We start from the raw sequence: 18,669 nt of genomic DNA on the forward strand, positions 1-18,669 counted from the left end.
GTGTGTGTGTGTGTGTGTGTGTGTGTGTGTGTGTGTGGGAGAGAGAGAGAGAAAGTGGGAATTGATTCCAAAACCACCACCATTGGACCATGCTGATGACGCCGCTGGAGATATGCTTACGGAGCAGAGATAATAAGAATTCAGTGTGACAGCGTTTATGAAATCGATACGTTATGCAGCATAAGCGTTTGGTTAAACGGGGGGGAGGAAAAGAAGCCCAGCCACCCGCTTTAAAGGTGAAAAATCGACATCACCCTATAGCAGCCCCTCTTCTCCGTTGGCTGTGGTGTGAAATACTTCCCTCTTTACCGACCGTGAGCTGCCCCGGGTGCTGCGTAACGGACACTAAAGGCCGTTCCGTTTGGTTAGTGAGGCAAATGGAAAAATCGCACCAGGCGCACCTACCTTCCTACGCATGGTCTTCCCTCGTCCTATCACGCCGCGTCGAAAACATTACCATAATCGTAAAGAACATCCATTTTCGACAGCAGTCCGATCAGTGGTGTGATGCAAAGATTGCCGCGGTAAAGAAAAGATGAGCTTTTAAAAGATGTAAACGCACACAGCTGCGAAGTGTGGGGAAAGGGTTTTTGAAAGGGAAAGGGTAGCATAAGCAAAAATACGCTAGCAAAAGCACCCGGGCAAAGAAGTCGCCCTTTTCTAGCGATTCGGTCGAACGGATGATACGGTGTTACGACGGAGGCTATCCGTTTTTTAAACCTTCTCTCTCTTTCTCTCTCCCTCTCTCACCTCTATTCCAATCCCGCTTCAAATTGGCCTGGGTGTTTTAGGCGAATAGGTTCGCGGAATTGAGGGCAAAGGAACACTGTAAAGCTTCACAGTGGCGTCTCATCTCGGCATCGGGGGTTTGCTTTCGAATCGATTAAAGCCATCGGCGATCGCTTAAGCGCGCGGCTGGGCATGGAGCGTAATTAAGGCACTCGCAGCAAAGCTCAGATACCATTTTTGGGGAGGGCCTGGAATTGAAAATTAGCCGTGGGCTTACCGCAGACCGTGTGCCTGCAATGGCGAGCAATTTGTCGAAACGGAAATCGTTACTGCGCGCAAGGTGTTTAAGCTAATGCGAATGGCATCGTAAAGCGATCGAAGCGCTTCTGTGCTGCGAGAGGTCGAAAAGTCGAGCAAAGGTGGTGTTTATGGCGTGGCGGTTTGAATGTGTTTTGAAGTGGAACCGGTTAAGCGCGGTTGGCCGGGAACGGGCTCTATCGGCTTGTGGATGGGCGATGGATCGTTCTGGGAATGATTTATTCGTCGACGGCTGTGCTGTGTGCTTTTGTAGGTATCGTTATGGGAAAGGGGTTGCGTACGGTGCTTATTGTGATGAATATGCTCGCAAAATCGGTTGTGTGTTTTTGCTAGGTAATGTAAGCGTTATAAAATACGAAGAAATAGTTTCCCAGAACGGCAGGCAAGACTTGCCTATTGAAAAGGAAAGTTTAAACAACTCCCATTCAGAATGCTTTAATGTATTATGCTTTATCTATGTTTTGCAATACTTTTTAATGAAATTGATAAACTAACCACCCAAAGCGTTCAACTCTATCTTTCTCTCTCCCTCTCTCAAGCGGGAAAATCGATCGTGTGAAACATTTTTCAACACAATTTCCTTTGACAGGCACAACAAAAAACTGCAATCAAAATATTTATGCTGACAAAAATTGATGCTGTTAATTTTATCTTGCCCGTTATCACAACACCCCGGCTTTGCGGTTCGTGTTCTGGCCGCTGGTGGTGTGGTGGTGGTGGCAACCAACAAAAACGTCGCTTGCCCGTCTGCCTTCGCACGCGGGTTGTTCGTGCTGTTCGTCGGCTGTGTGCCTTGCGCTATTTGTTCAACATTACTTTCAAACGATAAAAGTGGCCATTTCACCGTTTTGGTGGTTTTGGACCGATCGGTGTTCCTTCTCCTCCATCACCTTGCGCTTGGTTGGCGCTTCCTGCTGCGCGCTGGCAAACACGTGCTCGCGTCAAAAACGTATGGAAAGAACCAAGAGCACATCGAAGTATGCGGTGTGTGTGTGTGTGTTTGTTGTACACTGGGAGTGATGCTGGCCTACCGTGATGTTGAAGAATAAATGGCACTCTCGCCTTGCGTACAATGCGGTGCCACACATGTGCGTCCGGGCCATGCTCTCTCCCTCTGTATCCTTGATCGACGTCGATATTTCACGCGCGCCCACCGTTTTGCCAGAAACGGGACGTTGAAAAATGTTTTTTCTACTTCTTCTTCTGGTGTACGGCTACAGCCACGTACGGGCCACAGGTTTTGTCCGCGCTAACCGCATGCTAGCGCAAATGGATGTGTGAAGAAGCCGCGAAACCCTCGGACGAACGGACCGAAACGGGCCACCGTGAAGAAGAGCAGTTAAAATGATAAATAACAAATACTGTGTGGAGCGGGGTTGGAGCGAAAGGTTATCGTCCCCGACGCCTGAATCCCTTTTGTGGCCGTTGCCAAAAAAAGCGCGATTGAGTGAGATTGTGTGCATGGGTATGTTTGTGGAAGCACTCAACGCAGCCAGGGCCGGAAGGGCCGATCAGTGAATGCTTAAGTAAGGCTAGAGAGAGGGAGAGGATGAGGAGAAAGGGGCACATACGTGTGTGTGGGTATGTGTGTGTGTGTATGGGTGTGCAAAGCACAGCAGGGTGTGAATTGTAGAGGATCTGGATTGAGAAAAAAAAGGTGTACCGGGTAGGAAAATTGCTTTCCTCTCGGAACATCAAAGCCCATCGACCCGGCCAAAGGGTCAGTCGCTGGCGTCCCTACCGGTGCTGGTTGAACGGATGTGGCATCAGCAGCATCAGCAGCAGCAGTCCATTACAGCTCATTGAAAATTCCCTCCAGCTTTTCTTTCGCTCGATTTGAGCCCAAAGTACTATCTCATCGTATATGAACCGTGCACGGGGCCGGCCGACAAAGGGTAGCCAAACCCCCTCCTGCGCCCATCGGTTGTCCACTGTCTGCCGCACTAACGCCAAGCTGCTGGCTGAGATTGTGGGATCGGATGGGTGTTTTTTTTTTTTTGTTCGTTGGCGTTAGTGGTAGCAGTAGTAGTCTCTTCAATCTCAGAACTATCACACTTTCAGTGGCAGGTTAGGGTTGTGTGGCGTTTTTTTTTTTCATCTGGGTTTGGGGGCGCGAGTGACGAACCGGCGTATTGTTATGAGTACCCATTCGGTGTGTGTGTGTTTTTTGTGTGTAGTGTTTGCCATGTCGCGAACACGGGACACAATCCAAAAGTCCGACCGTACAATCCTCCCTCACTTGCAGCTGGCTGGCTGGATGGCTGGTTGTGATTTGGTGTTGAACTGGTACGTCCTTCCCAGTATTAAGGGAGACCGGGCTTTGATTTGAATGAATTTTGTGGATCATTGAGCTGTGAGCGGATGGTCAGGCTGGCTATAACATTCTGCTGCAGTTTGAACACGGAGCTGTCGCTAATTTTTTGATTGGTTGAACGATCAAACGGACCGTAAGGTGTATGTGCATATCAGATTGAAAGCGTGTATTTTTTTTTAAAAGGATGCTGGCTTTTTTAGGTTGAAAAAGCGTTGTATGTCAAATACTATATGTTTATTAAATTTAATTCGCTTTCAGTTTAATTCATTTTGCAATTTGATCGGCATTTTTGGACAGTTTTTAGCTGTGAAATCGTAGGAAAGGTCAAACTAAAATTGTAAATGATTTTAATAACAAAATATATTCCATTTCATTTGACAAAAAAAACCTTTAAAAAAGTTTAATTGCTTGAATACAATTGTATTTTCAGTTAAAATTTTTAATCATATATAAATATGATATATAAATTAATGTTTACGGCAAGTAAGATAAGGGCCGTCTTTTCTTTTCTCTTAGAATGTCCTTATGATGAATTTGGTGTGTGTGGTGGTGGTGTGTGATTATAAAATTTGATGTTATATTCTTCACTTATGTTTTAATTTCTACAATAATACATTGCAGCAGCTCATTTTTTCCTCATAATTACTAATTGAGAGGTTAAACTGTTTCGCGTAGCATCTTCCATCAAACGTTCCCTAAATTACATGCAAGCGCAGATAAGTTTTATGTTTCCCCTTTTTGCTAGGGCAATGAAAAACTTTATCGACAAATCATAAACTGCTGTGGAAAAACTTCAGCTCCGCTTAAAGCTGGCTGCAGTGTCTGACTCGAAAGCCCCATTTGTTCTTCTTCCCGGCTGCCCTTTATTCTAAACAAATTTCATGTCAGCGTAAAAGAATGATAACGGGGACCAGCGCCACCGATACCAGTAATTTACCAACCGTAAATCCCCTGTCGGGATTTGAAAGCATTAAATCCGCCCCAAAAACCAGTTCCAATGCTAAAAATGGCTTCCGTGGACACGTACGGGTGCAGGGCCACCAGGAGGATTTCTTACGCAGCAGCAGGCTCACTCAGGATGAATAATAAGACCACTTTAAACGGCAATGAGATGATGTTAAATTGACTTAATGAAAATGATAACGAGCGCGCGCTAGCGCACCAAGGGGTTGGGCTTTCTAGCGGGTTTCACGCACATACGCACGCACGCACGCACACAGCTACAGAAACAGAAACGACAAAACAGACCAGGGGAAAACCAGGGGGAGGGGGGGGGGGGGGAAGGGAGCTGGAACGAAAACAGCAAAACCGGATGGCGCCATTTGACAAATATTCAGCTCTGTTTGGTTTTGTTCTGCCCGTTCGCCCGTTTGTTCTCGGTAGGCCGTGACTTCGGCCCTACGAACACTACGAGCGCGCACCACCATTAAGCGTTACGCGAAACGTAGATGAATGTCTTTGATAAGCGGATAAGATGGGCCACCCTCTTTTAACGGGTAGCCACCCCGTTTGTAGCCATGCTTTACGTCGTCTGGCTGTGTGTTTTGTGCCAAAGTTTTACTTCCTCGCTGTTCGATTAAGGGGGGGTTTTTTTGGTGTGCTCATGTTAAATATCACCCTGGCAACGCTGGCGTCGAGTAGAACCTTCCCACTAAAAAGGTAATGTTTGGCTCAATTTTTCGTTAAAGAGCGCACAATAATCGGCCCAATGCCGGACCCGTTACGGTCCAACGGTCCCCGGTTGGGGAGAGGATTCAGCTGCTGTGCTAAAGAAACAGATTTAGCAAGAGGAAGACAAAAAATGACGATTTTTCTAATCCTTCTACACCTTTCGGAAGTTGAAAGTTGACTCTTCTTGGGGTCACATTTCGAGCCCCCCCCCCTTCTCCATCCACTCAAAGCATCGTTTTGTTTTTGTTGCGCCACCCTGCCTACGCCCATAAGCGAACTGACCGGCACAGATTTTCGGTACAAAATGAGTGTAATGATCATTAAAATTTAATCCCTCTAGTTTTTTGTCATGACAGGGATGGGCGGTGGGGATGAACCTTCCGTCCGTTTTTGGAACTTCCTCCTCCTCGTCCCTTTGCTTTGAGTTTTTGCTCTCGGGCGGGCTCCTTCCGTGTCTATTTTGAGCCGTTTACTTTGTTAGAAGGAAAACACGGAGCAGTGTCCACTCTCACTACCTACCCGCCTGTCTGCCTGCCTGTCCCAAATAAGGACAATTGTTTTTTTTTCTCTCTCTTCTGAACCAAATGTTAAAGCAATGGGTAATTGTGAGACCGTTTGCGACCTTTTTTTGTCGTTCTTTTGTCGTTTTCTTTTTTTTGTTCTGTTCATCTTTAGACTCTAGATTCCTTCTTTCCCACTCTCTCTCTCTCTCTCTCTATCTCTCTCTCTCTCTCTCTCTCTCTCTCTCTCTCTCTCTCTCTCGCCACCTCGCCGCTTTGGGCGATGATGTTTTCACGGAACGAAGGAACCTTTTCTGGAAAAGCGCTGACAAAACGGACGGAAAGCCCTAATTAAAGTTGATGGGGTATTTGAGTTCGTAAGTCACGGGCCTAACCTGCGTACAGCCGAGGCTAAGCTGGTGGAGGCGTTAGAGGAATGGTGGCCAATGTGTAGAGAGAGAGAGAGTGAGGCAGAGATGTATAACGTGTGGGTGCAGTCTACCCTTGAAGGAAACGTGTTCAACTTTTCTCCTTAAAATGTGAAACATGTATGTATGTGTGTGTGTGTGTGTGTGTGTGTGTGTGTGTGTTTGTGCGTGTCCCCTCATTTTGCATGCATGTGCCCTTTGATTACGGCAGGGCCAAAAGAGAAGAGAGAGAGAGAGCGAGAAACACGTTTAGGTCGTTTGCGGAGGTAAGCGCTTTTCGGTGAAGCATGTTTAGCGTTGGTTTAGCCGTTGGGCAGTGCATTAAACGTAATCATGACGGTACTTTGGGTACAACTGCTGCTGACGACGCAGTTTTTGCGCCCAGCATCGTTCGGTATGGAAATGTATGGAAATTGTTGCGGGGCAGCATTGTTGCTTCAAGTGATGCTATGGAAGTTGTTTTTTTAATATACATAAGCACGAATTGAAGTGGACTAACGTAAGATGTTTCAAATAGAACAATTGGCATGAAGTTGTTAAAATATTTGTAATAAAATACCATGCGCCTCCATCTGCTTTTGTATTTGGGTATTTTTTAAATGTTTTTTTGAATAACTTTTTAAATAGAGCATTTAAAAATTATGTGTTTTGAATAATAATTTATGAGGAGTAAAAATAATTTAATAAAACATTAAGCGTTGAAAATCTTGGATTAGTATATTTCTGCACGGCGTACCATGCGCCTCCATTTCAGGTTATTTTTTATTTATTTATTTTTATTTATTTATTATTATACGTTGAAAAAACGTATCCCCATTGGATAAAGAAGGTTTCCCACCCAAACTAAGTATTTTCATAGAATTATTGTAATATACTGTTATCCCTATTTTCTTAGTTAATTTGCGTAGAATTATTTGATGCGCTTTCAAATGCGAATTTTATATTTCTTTTGGTGCATTTTTGCAAATACACATAAAAAAATCTTTAAAATAAGTTAAGCAGAACATAGCCTTGTGTTTAATGTCTTCGATTTTTTATATAGAATTAACTTGATGCCTTTTGTATCTATTACTATGTGTAAATCAAGTTGTAATTTTGTATGCAAATGTGCTGATGAAGAAGACCACATCCCACCACCGTGTACTAAACCGTATATCAATCCACTTAGAACTACACTGAGCTCTGCCCACCAAGAAGCACTCGCACTGTATTTCATGTAAATCGCGCTTATTTATTAGTGCTTCCTCGTGAAGAAACAGGGATTAAATCGGTACATATTCTGCTCCATCTTACCCTTACGATCGGATGCTTTTGCGGTCCTGGGATCCGTTTTCCGAGCGTCTTATAAAACCCCACTTTAGCGCACTTGCCGATGATGTATTTTTTATGTGATTTACGTGCCATCATTAGAGCGTCATCAGAGCGGATTGTTGGCGGATTCTTCAATCTCGCTCCCTTCCACTGTCTATTGTGTGTATGTGTGTGTGTGTGTGTGTGTGTGTTTGCCGGCACAAACTCTACCTTAAGAAGGAATCCATTTTCTGGTCGATTTTCCCTGAATCGAGCCTTCCCTTTTTCCAGTCCATCGGCACGGTAAAGATTATTGCCGTTTATCGCCGTTGTGATCGTTCACGGGGATCGTTCTCATCTTAAAATGAGCGCGACCCGTGCCTTCCCGTGGCCACCCGTGGCTGTAGCGGATGAATCTCGTTAACGGTAAAGGTAAAGGTGCAGTGTGACGGTGCAAAAGCGGGAAGAAGAGCAGATGGTGGGCTGCAATTACAAAGCAATACCGGCCGACGTGCTCTTCACAAAGGCGAACGCCCGTGACGCCAACGATCGTGGGAGACGAAGAAACGGCAAAGACCGGACCAACCCAGTGACCGAGGCGGAGAGTGTTTTTTCTTGTTGCAGTAGGATAATTAAATTTACTGAAAATAAATCCCAAGTGATTAGCATAAAACGCTGTGTGTGTGTGTGCCAGTGGCCTTGATGGAGCAGCATCACAGCAGGTAAGATGTAGGGATTGTGGGATACAATACAGTACAGGGCACGAACTGTTGAAAGGCCAAATTTGCTGATAATAATGGAGAAGGAATATAGATCGAGCGAGCGAAAGAGAGACGAGGACCGTAAGTGGGGAAGAACATGAGGTCACTGGGGAGAAATGTCCAATTCAATTTTTCCCTCAATACATTTAGTACGATGTACTGTACGTCTTGCTGTACCCAGCATCGGGGGAACTATTATGCAAGTTCTGGGAAGCGAGCAAAGAAAGCGCGCTCGATTGCTTGCAGGGTTGCTGAAGCTAGCTCTAATGTCCTTGAAATGCTTTACGTCTAATTCAATATTAACTTTAATGTTCGGACGGTGTTAATGCATGGATATGGCGTTAAATGAAATGAAATTCATTTCTCCGTTGTCGTTGTCAAATTATACAAGACAAGCCCCTCTTGTTGGTATATCTATACACCATACTATCTACACTTTTGCACAGTTAACTACATGGAAATAGGATTTTGTGGTTTTTCCTGCTGAGCTGACTACCCTAAAGCCCTGTATTTGCTTCTTACTTATCACCGTACGGTGGCAGTGGCAAAAGATGAAAGCAGCAACTTAACCTTGGCACACAGCGAACCTCAAATATGTACATTAATTATGCGGAAGAAATGCTTGTCCATGCTTCGTTAATGGTTGCTTGGATGATGACGAAAGTCGAACGCTCGCTGGCATTGGTTGCTTTTGTTGCTGCTAGGTTGCACGATCAATGCACGGCAGGGTATTGCCGCCGTGTGTGTGGTTGAGTTTTCTTCTAATTCTCCATAAAGTGTAGTTTTGTCAGCTTGTGTCCACGGGTGCGTGTGCGTGTTTGCTCCCTATGGTTTGAGATTGAAACAACACTAGCGATCGAGAATAACGGCAGATACCGGAAAAAAACCGTTCGCCACAAAAGGCCAATGCATCTCCCCATGGGCTTATCGCTATTCATTGAGCCGTGCTCGTTAGGTTTCGGACTTTATGGGATGTGTGTATGTATGTATTGAAAAAAGCTTTTATGTTGTGGGGCTTTTGTGTTTTGCTGTGTTCTACATCAGTAATGAGAGGAGTCAGTTTCAGACGCACGAGGAGTGTCTTTGTGGGTTGGACAACGAATGTCCAGTCGGAAGTCCACCGCGTCGGGGATAAATCTATATGTGTGTGTGTCAGCTGGTTTTTGTGTGATTTTGGGCGTTTTCATGTGTGTGTGTGGGTGGGAGAGTTGCGTTGCTTTCCTTCTGTGTCTCCCCCGAATGAAGGAGTGGTTTTTACGCGATAACGCGGAGCAAGGAGAGTAAGCAGAAGGTGCTGTGCACCGTAGCTGCTGTGGATCAAGCTGATATTTTTAGCATCAAACGCCGGCAGATAATTAGGGTCATCAATCAAAGTGAGGCAAATTAAATTCAGCACCATAGACGCATAAGCCTGTGTGTGTGTAGGTTTATCTTTCTGCGTGTGTGTGTGTGTATATATTTCTGTATTTCTTTACGCGTCAGCTTATCAGTGGTTTATCAGAAGGAGATATCACTTTAATTCTGTTGATCTACGTTTGATTGAATGATTTCATTATTATTGATTTGGTTTGATGTGTGCGTGAACGTGTTTGCGATGGTTAAGCTGAATTGTTTTGATAGCATTGTTATCAGTTCTAAAATAACTTTAAATGTTTATTGTATTTTTGTGTTCTGTTGTTGAGAAACTAGTATTTATTACAGCTGTTAACACCCTTTTTGGGGTTGTTAACAAGCTAGATGAACATTGCTTTAAAGTTACTCCCTTTGTTCCAGCAAAACAGCGCCCCTTTACAAGTCTTAACAATCAGCTCAAATCAAACAGACTATAGATTGTATCGACACGCAAGCCTGAATATCCAATCAAGCGTCAAATGGTACTGCAAAAAAAAAAAAGAAAGAAAGAAAGGCGCGCCATTATCGTTGGCTGCTTATACGCGAGGGTGTCAACTAATTAATCACTCCAAACGACGAATGAACTGTCCAATGGCTTAAAAATGATATTGCCATTTCCATGGCTGAGCGTTTCGAAACTTCACCAAAAGCCAAAAGCCTTTGGGTTGGGGCCATCGGTGATGGTGATATTGAATATCAGGTTCCGCTCTGTCCGTACCGTAGTCATATCGGGGTTCGCATCCGGGACTGATGGTACGCCTGCGGGGTAACGGAAATTTGATACTCCCGCGGCGTTATGACGATGGTGATGGTCATGGTACGATGGAAACAAAAGACAGAGAGAAAGAGCGCGAACGAGAGAGTCCATCCACGGCTTCATCCACGCTGTGAGCGCTGTGAAATTAAAACAATATCGTAGTGCGCATTCAATTTTCGGATGAATTATATGCATATTAATCAATCATGCTTCCCTCTGCCAGCCGAGTGGCACATGCTCGCAGCGAGAGTTTACACGCTGGTGAAGGATGGTTTTAGACAGACAGATGGGTGATGCTGATGGTGGTGGTGGTCGTTTTTGTGTGTGTGTGTGTGTATTTTTTTTCGGAAGCTGAGATGTCGCGGTACGTCCGTCCGTCCGAAGCCCGTCGAGTTTTGGGTCGAGCTTTCTGTGGACTGGAATTTCTCCCACAGGGGAAAACATGGCAAACAAAGTGCAATAAGACACTTGGCTGCTGGGCAAATTGTGTTTAGAGCACCACCAAACCCGAACAGAGGTGAACCCGGATGGAAGTGAAGGAAAAGCGTGAGATGAGTGATGTTGATTTATATACGTGTACCACCAGCTCGAGTGGACTGGAACGATGTGATAAGCATTTGCGTTATTGTTGGTGTCGTAGTAGTGGAAAGTGCCTGAAAAGCAGTAGCATGTCGCATTGTTTAAGGGTTGTAATAAATAAAATTGACTCCTGTAATGAATATATCTTTTATATAAACTTTATTAATTTAAGTAAGCATCAGTATTAAAGCGAGTGCGCAGTTAAGCGCACTTAAAGTGTACGCAGCACATACGCAGCATCGACTAACATTCTTCTTCACTATCGCCACACAGATCGTCGAGGACTGGAAGTTCGTCTCGATGGTGCTGGATCGGTTCTTTCTGTGGGTGTTTACCATTTCCTGCATCTTCGGCACGTTCGGCATCATCTTCCAAAGCCCGTCGCTGTACGATACGCGGGCCCCCGTCGACCAGCAGCTGAGCGAAATACCGCTGCGCAAGAACAACTTTATGCTTCCGCCGGACATCGTGCGCATCACGCTGGATTAAATCACGCCCTATGCCCCGGATATTGTGGGGGAACCATGGGTTTGTTGTTTTTTTTTTTTATTTATTTCTGTACGTCACTTTCCAGTATGTTGAGACGGCTACGGGACGGGTTTCAACTACAATGTGTGTGCATTTGTTCTGAAGGAGATACACCGTTTGATGAAATATGCACTTAAGTACGCGTTTATATAGTAACAAATTTTTCCAATGGCTGGTAGGTTGGTAAGCAATCCAACAATACCACAGCAACAGAAGAGAAAAGCAACAGAAGTAACAGTGCATTGGTTAAGATATAAAGTGTAATTCCATTTATAACGAAAAACTACTACGAATACCGAACAGCGAATCGACAGCATTTCTTAATCGAAACTTAACATTACGGTAACACAAAAAAATGAGAAGAAGCAGAAGAAGCAATTAGTGAATAAAGCGTAACGAGCACATGTTTGTACTGGGTTTAAATGTGGTGAGTTTGTACTTTTTATTATCTTGTTTTTCTTTTCAAATACACATTTTTGTCTTTAAACATTTTTTTTAAATAATCTTAATAATAACCGTTTTCAGACAATTTCTTCTATTAAAATGAAATAGCTTTCTTTATATGGCGTTTTGTATGGTGCAGCATAAATGAAATTAAATTCATTTTCTATTATATAGAGACCCAACTTCCTTCGTTACACTTTCCCTGCATAAAAACAGCAAGCAACAAGGAACCAACCTCTTTCTAACAGTTTAGCAGCGTTTTGTGCGAAGACCACTACCGAAACAACCTTCAATCCCCATTTGGTGTAGAGTGTGCTTCTTTCGAGCGCCTTGCCCACAAGAGCACTTTGGCGAAGCAATGTTAGGGGTATTTTAAGCACTCCGGTGCACTCACTATTGTGACACCGTCTCGAGACAGTTCGGAGCCAACGTTTGTGTGTAAGTTGAAGTGAAAATTGAACCAGCTCAACAGCAAACGGGCGGAAATGGAGTGCAAGACAGGGCGCAAAGTTTGCATACACTTGTAGCTTTTGTAGCCCGATGGTCGGTTCAAAGCACGGACGGTTTTCCGGCGGACCCGAGACCTTCGGTACGGGACGTACTGATTGAATTGTCTGGTGTGCATGTGTAGGATTGAGCATGTTTTGCGTAACCCTGTGTGCTGAGGTTTTGCTATTTACAGACGTTTTACCGAAGTTGAGCGTTTAGAGAAATTCAGCGCAATTTGTGTAGCTTTTGTATACACTACAAAACAAGCGCTTCAACACTAAAGCCTTTTAGTAACATTTACCATGAGTGTAACAAGTAATGGTTTATGTTTCTGTGTTAAAAGTAACATTATTTCAAATAGGGATTTAATTGGAATTGTCGCACACTTACCACACCATTCCCTGGGCTACACATTAGTATATTGTAATTTTTTGAACCGTACCCTGTTTTACGCATGAGTTGATGAGAAGAAAAAAAAGTATGCAGAATGCAATGTAATTATGTGCTGAATGAAGTTTTAAATTATAATCAGTAACATTATCGCACCGAGTAGCGAGCCTCAACGGGAAAAGAAAAGCCTCAATTACCAAGACCCCGATCCCCCGAGACGGAAGCATTGCGCTGATGACAGGGATGACATTCGCTAATTGTAGGGGCTTGACTTTTTTCTTGTTGGTGCTGCTGTTGTTTGCTGAATGTTGTGATATAATTATGAACGAAATAACATGGCAAAGAATGGGTGCGATCCTTTCACCTTTCCGCAGCATTCCGGGAAGCATTCCAGCATCACACCCGTGGCCCCGAGTCGTAGGCCGAGTCGTTCCGTTGCGATGGTAATTAGGTTCGTCGCTCGGTTCGCTCCCAGCCCACTTTTACCTATGGTAACGTTTCGTTGCCACCGGGTTGCCACCCCCAAAATGGTACAACGTTTCCCCACGGACAAAACACGTGAAAGCTCATCTTAAAGACAGCCGAGTGAAAAATAGGCAAACGAAGCAGCGCGGGTGCGAGCAGCCGGTTCGCTACATTATGCTGCAGTCACTTCCGTCCGTCGCAGTTTCTTGGTGGTGGCCGGTCGAACGAAGGGAGCGCGGGAAGGGCAGGTTCTGTTCGCGTGACAATTGCAGAACTGAGTGGATCTAATTATTCACAGTAGGAGCGAAAATTCATAACACTATTAGCGAGCGAGCGAGCGAGCTATTTCGCATTACGGTGCAAGGCGTGTTTACAGTGACTGGCAGAGAAGTATACCTTAGGGGAAGTTTCACGCTAGTTTTTACTTTCTTACTTAACTGCTCACTATTCAAAGTGATACCATTTTTCGGTTTAATTTTGTGCTTCAATCAACCGTTTGATAATTAATAAATTGACCATAAAATATGGTAAAAATGGGAGCATGCATACCAATGCCGTTCCGCACTGTAGTTTGAATGAATGTAATTTCCTTCAAGTGGAAATCCTTATCAGAGTGGAAGGCAAAGGCACGGAAACGTCTACCAACAATCAGCTGGCGGAATTTATACCGTCCTTAAAAAAGGTGATTTCCCCTGTCCTCTTCCCCTTCTTGCACAGTCTCCACCAACTCACCAACTACCTGTACATCCTGTTGCTCAATTACGTTTCGCAAAGCTTTGGTACAGCTTGGTAGCCATGGCGTGGCAGGGCAGCGACTGTAAATTTAACAACCAACGGTTAGGTCGGGTTGATGTCGCTGTCGTTGACAATGGTTCCCAACGGAGCCACCGCGCGCATGCTGCGATGAGGTGCAAACATCCGTACGGCTGTCAGTGCCACCTGGGAGGGGCTGAGGTGGGTGGGATGGGGGGGGGGGGGTGGGGTGGTAGTTGTGAAGGTTAGCTCACGCCTTCTAGATCCGGGGTTTTGCATTCAAGGATGCAGCTGCAGCCGTGGTTTGAACCGGTGTGGCAAATCACGGCAACCACGGCCGTACCACGCCAAACGCACGGTGTCATTCGCGATGAAGCAAAAGAATCCTGCAAACGTATCCACTTTGCAGGTGATTTATCTGCTTACGGTGTGACCCGTGGTAGGTGGAAGTTCTGGAGGTTCCCGTTCTCGAACATGCGAGCGGGCAACAAGCAACTACTGAGCGTGAGCATGGGAATGGGAAAGTGTCGAAAAAAGAAGGAACACGAATGTGCTTGCCACCCTCAGACTAGGACAGAGTAGGGACTGATTATTTCTTTGGAAAAGTTTTCCAATTTTCTCCAACCAGCTGGGGCGACGTGTGCGCGGCAGCGTGTGGGGAATGCGTACGTACGTTACGCTGCGGAGCAACCGTCAATCGTATTACACAGTCAGTGGGAGGCTTGTTGCCAGCAACGGGATGGCATGTGCTGATGTGACTGGGCGGCTGTGTGCTGTGAAACTCCACAGGGATTTGCTAACCGAGGGCGGAGATTTATTTTCACGCAAACCACCACTACCTTGCGCAGCAAAGCGTCGGCTTTGTCAGGTGTCGTTTTGCTGTAACATGCAATGGCAGGTCGGTGTGTGTGTGTGTGTGTGGTATGAGTTAAGGTTTTCATTCGGTGCTAGCCACAGTCAGTGTTGGTTGGTAGGCAGTGGAAATTCTATCTAAATGTCTAGTTGAGTTTAGATGAGGAATTTTGGGAACGTTGTTATATGATTCTTATTGCGTTTGGATATACACGAAATTACAGTAATTTGGTCCTCCCCACCGTTAATGGGTAGACATAGTTATTTGATGTGTATTTTGTAGGAATACGAGGATGTAAGTGATAAGCTATTTAAACAAAAATTATGATAAATAATACAATGTTCATTATATTTTCAAAAGCTCAAAATCACTAAATGGAATAGCCAACACCACGACTGGGAAGTGCGGTCTACATCGCTCTTAAAACCAACCAAATTGAAGCTAGCACAATTGTTGAACTATCATTACTATCAGTACTACTACTACTACTACTAATACTACTACTAGTATAACAACTACACAGTCGTCGAGCGATCAATGTGAATAAATTTTAGCATCTTGTTCGCCCAGCACACAAAGCCACCAAGCAAAATGGGCCATTTCTCAGCATTATCTTTAATGTTGGAAATTGCCCAAAAATTCCTACTTAAACACCGAAATGCCCATGGTTTAGGCTTTGCCTGGGGAGTTTTCCGCCCTTTCTCTTCTTCACACCGTTCCACCTCCCTGCCCATTACATTTAGCTAATTTAATTAAAAGTAATACTACTTAAAACATCGGAAGCCGGGGGAACGAAGCGAAAACAAACTCCAGCAGCAGAGAGATAGGAAGGGAGAGAACAAAAAAGGCAGGAAGATATTAAAGGTTTCTCATGAGAAATTTACTCCGGCCACTTGAGCATGCCGGAATGTGGTCGCACTAATTGATATTAACGATTACACTGTCTCAGTGTGGTGAACTGCAATAGAAGCCCCCCCCCCCAAAAAAAGCTCTTCCAGCTCACAAACATACACAAAAACCTACAGCACACAACGCGTTTTTGTGCGAACGAGAGCGTGTGTGTGTGTGTTTGAGCGTGGCAGTTAATTTGGTCAAATATAAAACTTTATCATCTGAACCTCCACTGGGTAGAGCTTCCGGTGCTGAGATTATGTGCTGGAATGTGTTGCGTTTGTGTGTTAATTTTGCCTTCCCTCCGTTTAACTCCGCTTACGGTTGCGGGCTTTGTTTTCTAGTTTCATTCGTCGGGAAAATAGCGCCCTTGGTGCGAAAAAGCAACAAAAGAGGAGTGCCAGTGCTACGGGTATGCTACGGGTGGCTCGATCGCCGGGTGCACATTCCCTTTGGACCTTTAAAATATGCTGCACCATCAATTACTGCTCGAATCGAATGAAACGGATCTGGCCTGCTTGGATGGGTCTGGTGCGATCCTTGTGCGAGCGTGTCTTCTCCCTCTCTCTCTCTCTCTCACTCTGTGTACGATCTTGGTGGAAGGTCGAAGTAGGCGGCATACTCTCTATATGGATGATTCACGCCAAATCCAACCAACTGCTCCGGATGCGCCCCCGGGAACACGTTGACCACGGATGATTAACCGTACCTTTAAGTAGTGGTGGGAGCTCGGAATCGGACCTACCCGATTCCGATTCCGTGTTCGGAATCTATTCCGGAGCCGATTCCGATGCTGGAATCGATTCCGATTCCGGAGTCGATTCCGGAGTCGATTCCGGAGCCGATTCCGGAGCCGATTCCGGAGCCAATTCCGGAGCCGATTCCGGAGCTGATCATCGGACTCCGGAGCGAAATCAGTTCGGTAATCTCCATGAGAATGGATCTTTTACAAGTAAATTTGGATTTTTGCGGTTATCAATACGTAGTATGATTGGACCCAAACGCCTATTTTTATGGCGATGCCGAAACTGACTCCGTTTGGTAGCCAATTCTAATTTATGAGCCATTTTCGACTCGAGAGCCGACTTCGATTCCGGAACCGATTCCGGAGTCGATTCCGGAACCAAATCCGATTCCGGAACCGATTCCGGAATCAATTCTGGAGCCGATTCCGGAGGCGATTCCGATTCCGGAAGCGATTCCGATTCCGGAGCCGATTCAGATTCCTTAGCCGATTCCGATTCCGGAGCCGATTCCGGAATCAATTCTGGATTCCGATTCCGGAGTCGATTCCGGAACCAATTCCGGAGTCGGTTCCGATTCCGGAGCCGATTCCGGAATCGATTCCGGAAACTGATTCCGGACCTACTATCCGGAATCGATTCCAGAAAACTGCGGAGCTAGCCGGAATCGATTCCGACAAAAACTACATTTTTCCCATCACTACCTTTAAGACATGAGACGAAACCAACCAACCAACCAACCCCCAACACCTTTTGGTCACCCATTGCTACGCGAATGGGCTGAAAATTTGAGCGAAAAAATGTGGTCGACATTTGGCTATTCTTCTGAGGCTCCGCGTGCCAAAGCTTGCGCAAAAGCGCTTCCCATTCGCCGCTTGCGTGCTTTTGCATTCCGTGGGTCGTTATATTCTTTGTTAGGTGGGGTGGACTTGTGTGTGGGTGTTTTTTTTTCTCATTCAAACAAAACCCACCATCTGATATCTTTCTTAGTCTGGTTTATATTATCAACCTTCCTGTTAGGTAGGTTTCTTCACGGCGGTAGGTTTAGAAAGCAAAAAAAAGCCACTCTCACGTTTAGCGCATAGTGATATTTCAGAACGAGCGCGCCCCAACGGCCACACGAAATTGGATATTATGGGCACGCTGTGGGAAAGATTTGGGTTTTAAATTTAATCATGAACCCAGCTTTATACGCTTTAGCTGGCCTGCGTTCAGGCATTTGCTTCACTCTCACTCTCTCTCTCTCTCTCTCTCCCGCGCGCGCGACCGGCCCCGTGCCGTACATTACAAGCAAGATTACAAGTTACTGCTCCCGTTTAGGGCTCCTCCTGCCCCATTCCCCGCGAGGAGCGGATAGATTAACAAAACAGCAGAAAAAGAACCGTCTGCACCGGACAGAAAGGCACCGAACCGGAGAAGCAAACAAAAATTGCCCCAGCCTCCCAGCCCTCCCTTTTGCGCCGGATTCCGGAAACACGGAATGTTGACGAAGATGCGAGCCGCCCCGTGCACACTAAACGGTTTTTCGGGGGGGGGGGGGGGGGTGCAAATATTATCCCCCCCCTCCCTCTTTTCGTGCCCTCACGCTTACCCTTTTTGGAAATGAAATGGAGAGGAAAAAAATATATATTCGAACAAAAATATTGATGTGCGAAAATCCCAAGTGCAATAAACATCCCCTTAGCATCCAGAAATGCCTCCGAGGGAGAGGGGGGGGGGGGGGGGAGAGCGGCGTGCTGCAGCATCGGTCACAAGCTTCAGCGGGGAACTAGAGGGAGGGAGTTGCACGAGAAGAAGGGAAGGGAACGGGAAATAAAATAGCCAAAGCCACCCCACCCGCCTGTCGGCTTTCGCGCGGTGGACCGAACGGGAGACAACACATAAAAATATGCAAAAAATAAAAGAACGAACGAACGAACGGTCGGACGGCAGCATAACCCAGCCCGGCGAAGAAAATGATGAGAAATGTGCTGTTGTGTAAAAAACAAAAAAAGAAAAGGAAGGGATGAAAAAACAACAAAACACCACCCCTTACGCTGAGGCGATGTTTTGCTTCACATTTTCATGATGGATTTTGTTGTTTTATTGTAGTTGGTCGTCGATGGCACCGGTTCACATCCTTTCTTGCTGCTTGTGTGAGTGTGTCTATGCGTGTGTGTGTGTGTGTGTGTTACTCAGCTCTGTTGTTAACCCAGGGATGGTAAAGAAAGAGCGCTGCTCAGCAAAACAAAACAAAAAAAAAACAAAAATGGAAGCAAGAAAGAATGTTGAGTTTATTTATTTTTATTTGTTTCTTACAGCGTTACTGGAGCTGTGCTGGGGAGTTTTGTTATTGTTGTCTTGTTTTTCGTTACAGTATTTGTTCTTTTCGCGT

General features: G+C 45.4%; 1 protein-coding gene across 1 annotated transcript in view; it reads left to right on the forward strand.

Annotated features, from left to right (window-relative positions):
- The window catches only part of LOC120948381 (acetylcholine receptor subunit beta-like 2), a 28,758-nt gene extending 17,068 nt beyond the window's left edge, over positions 1 to 11,690 (forward strand). The window contains exon 9 of the mRNA XM_040364639.2: positions 11,013 to 11,690. Within this exon, the coding sequence (XP_040220573.1) occupies positions 11,013 to 11,228 (216 nt within the window). The 3' untranslated portion in view covers positions 11,229 to 11,690. The remainder of the gene's footprint in view (positions 1 to 11,012) is intronic.
- Positions 11,691 to 18,669: the final 6,979 nt, after the last annotated feature.

This window comes from Anopheles coluzzii, chromosome 2 (assembly GCF_943734685.1).
Source record: "Anopheles coluzzii chromosome 2, AcolN3, whole genome shotgun sequence".
Taxonomy (NCBI): Eukaryota; Metazoa; Arthropoda; class Insecta; order Diptera; family Culicidae; genus Anopheles; species Anopheles coluzzii.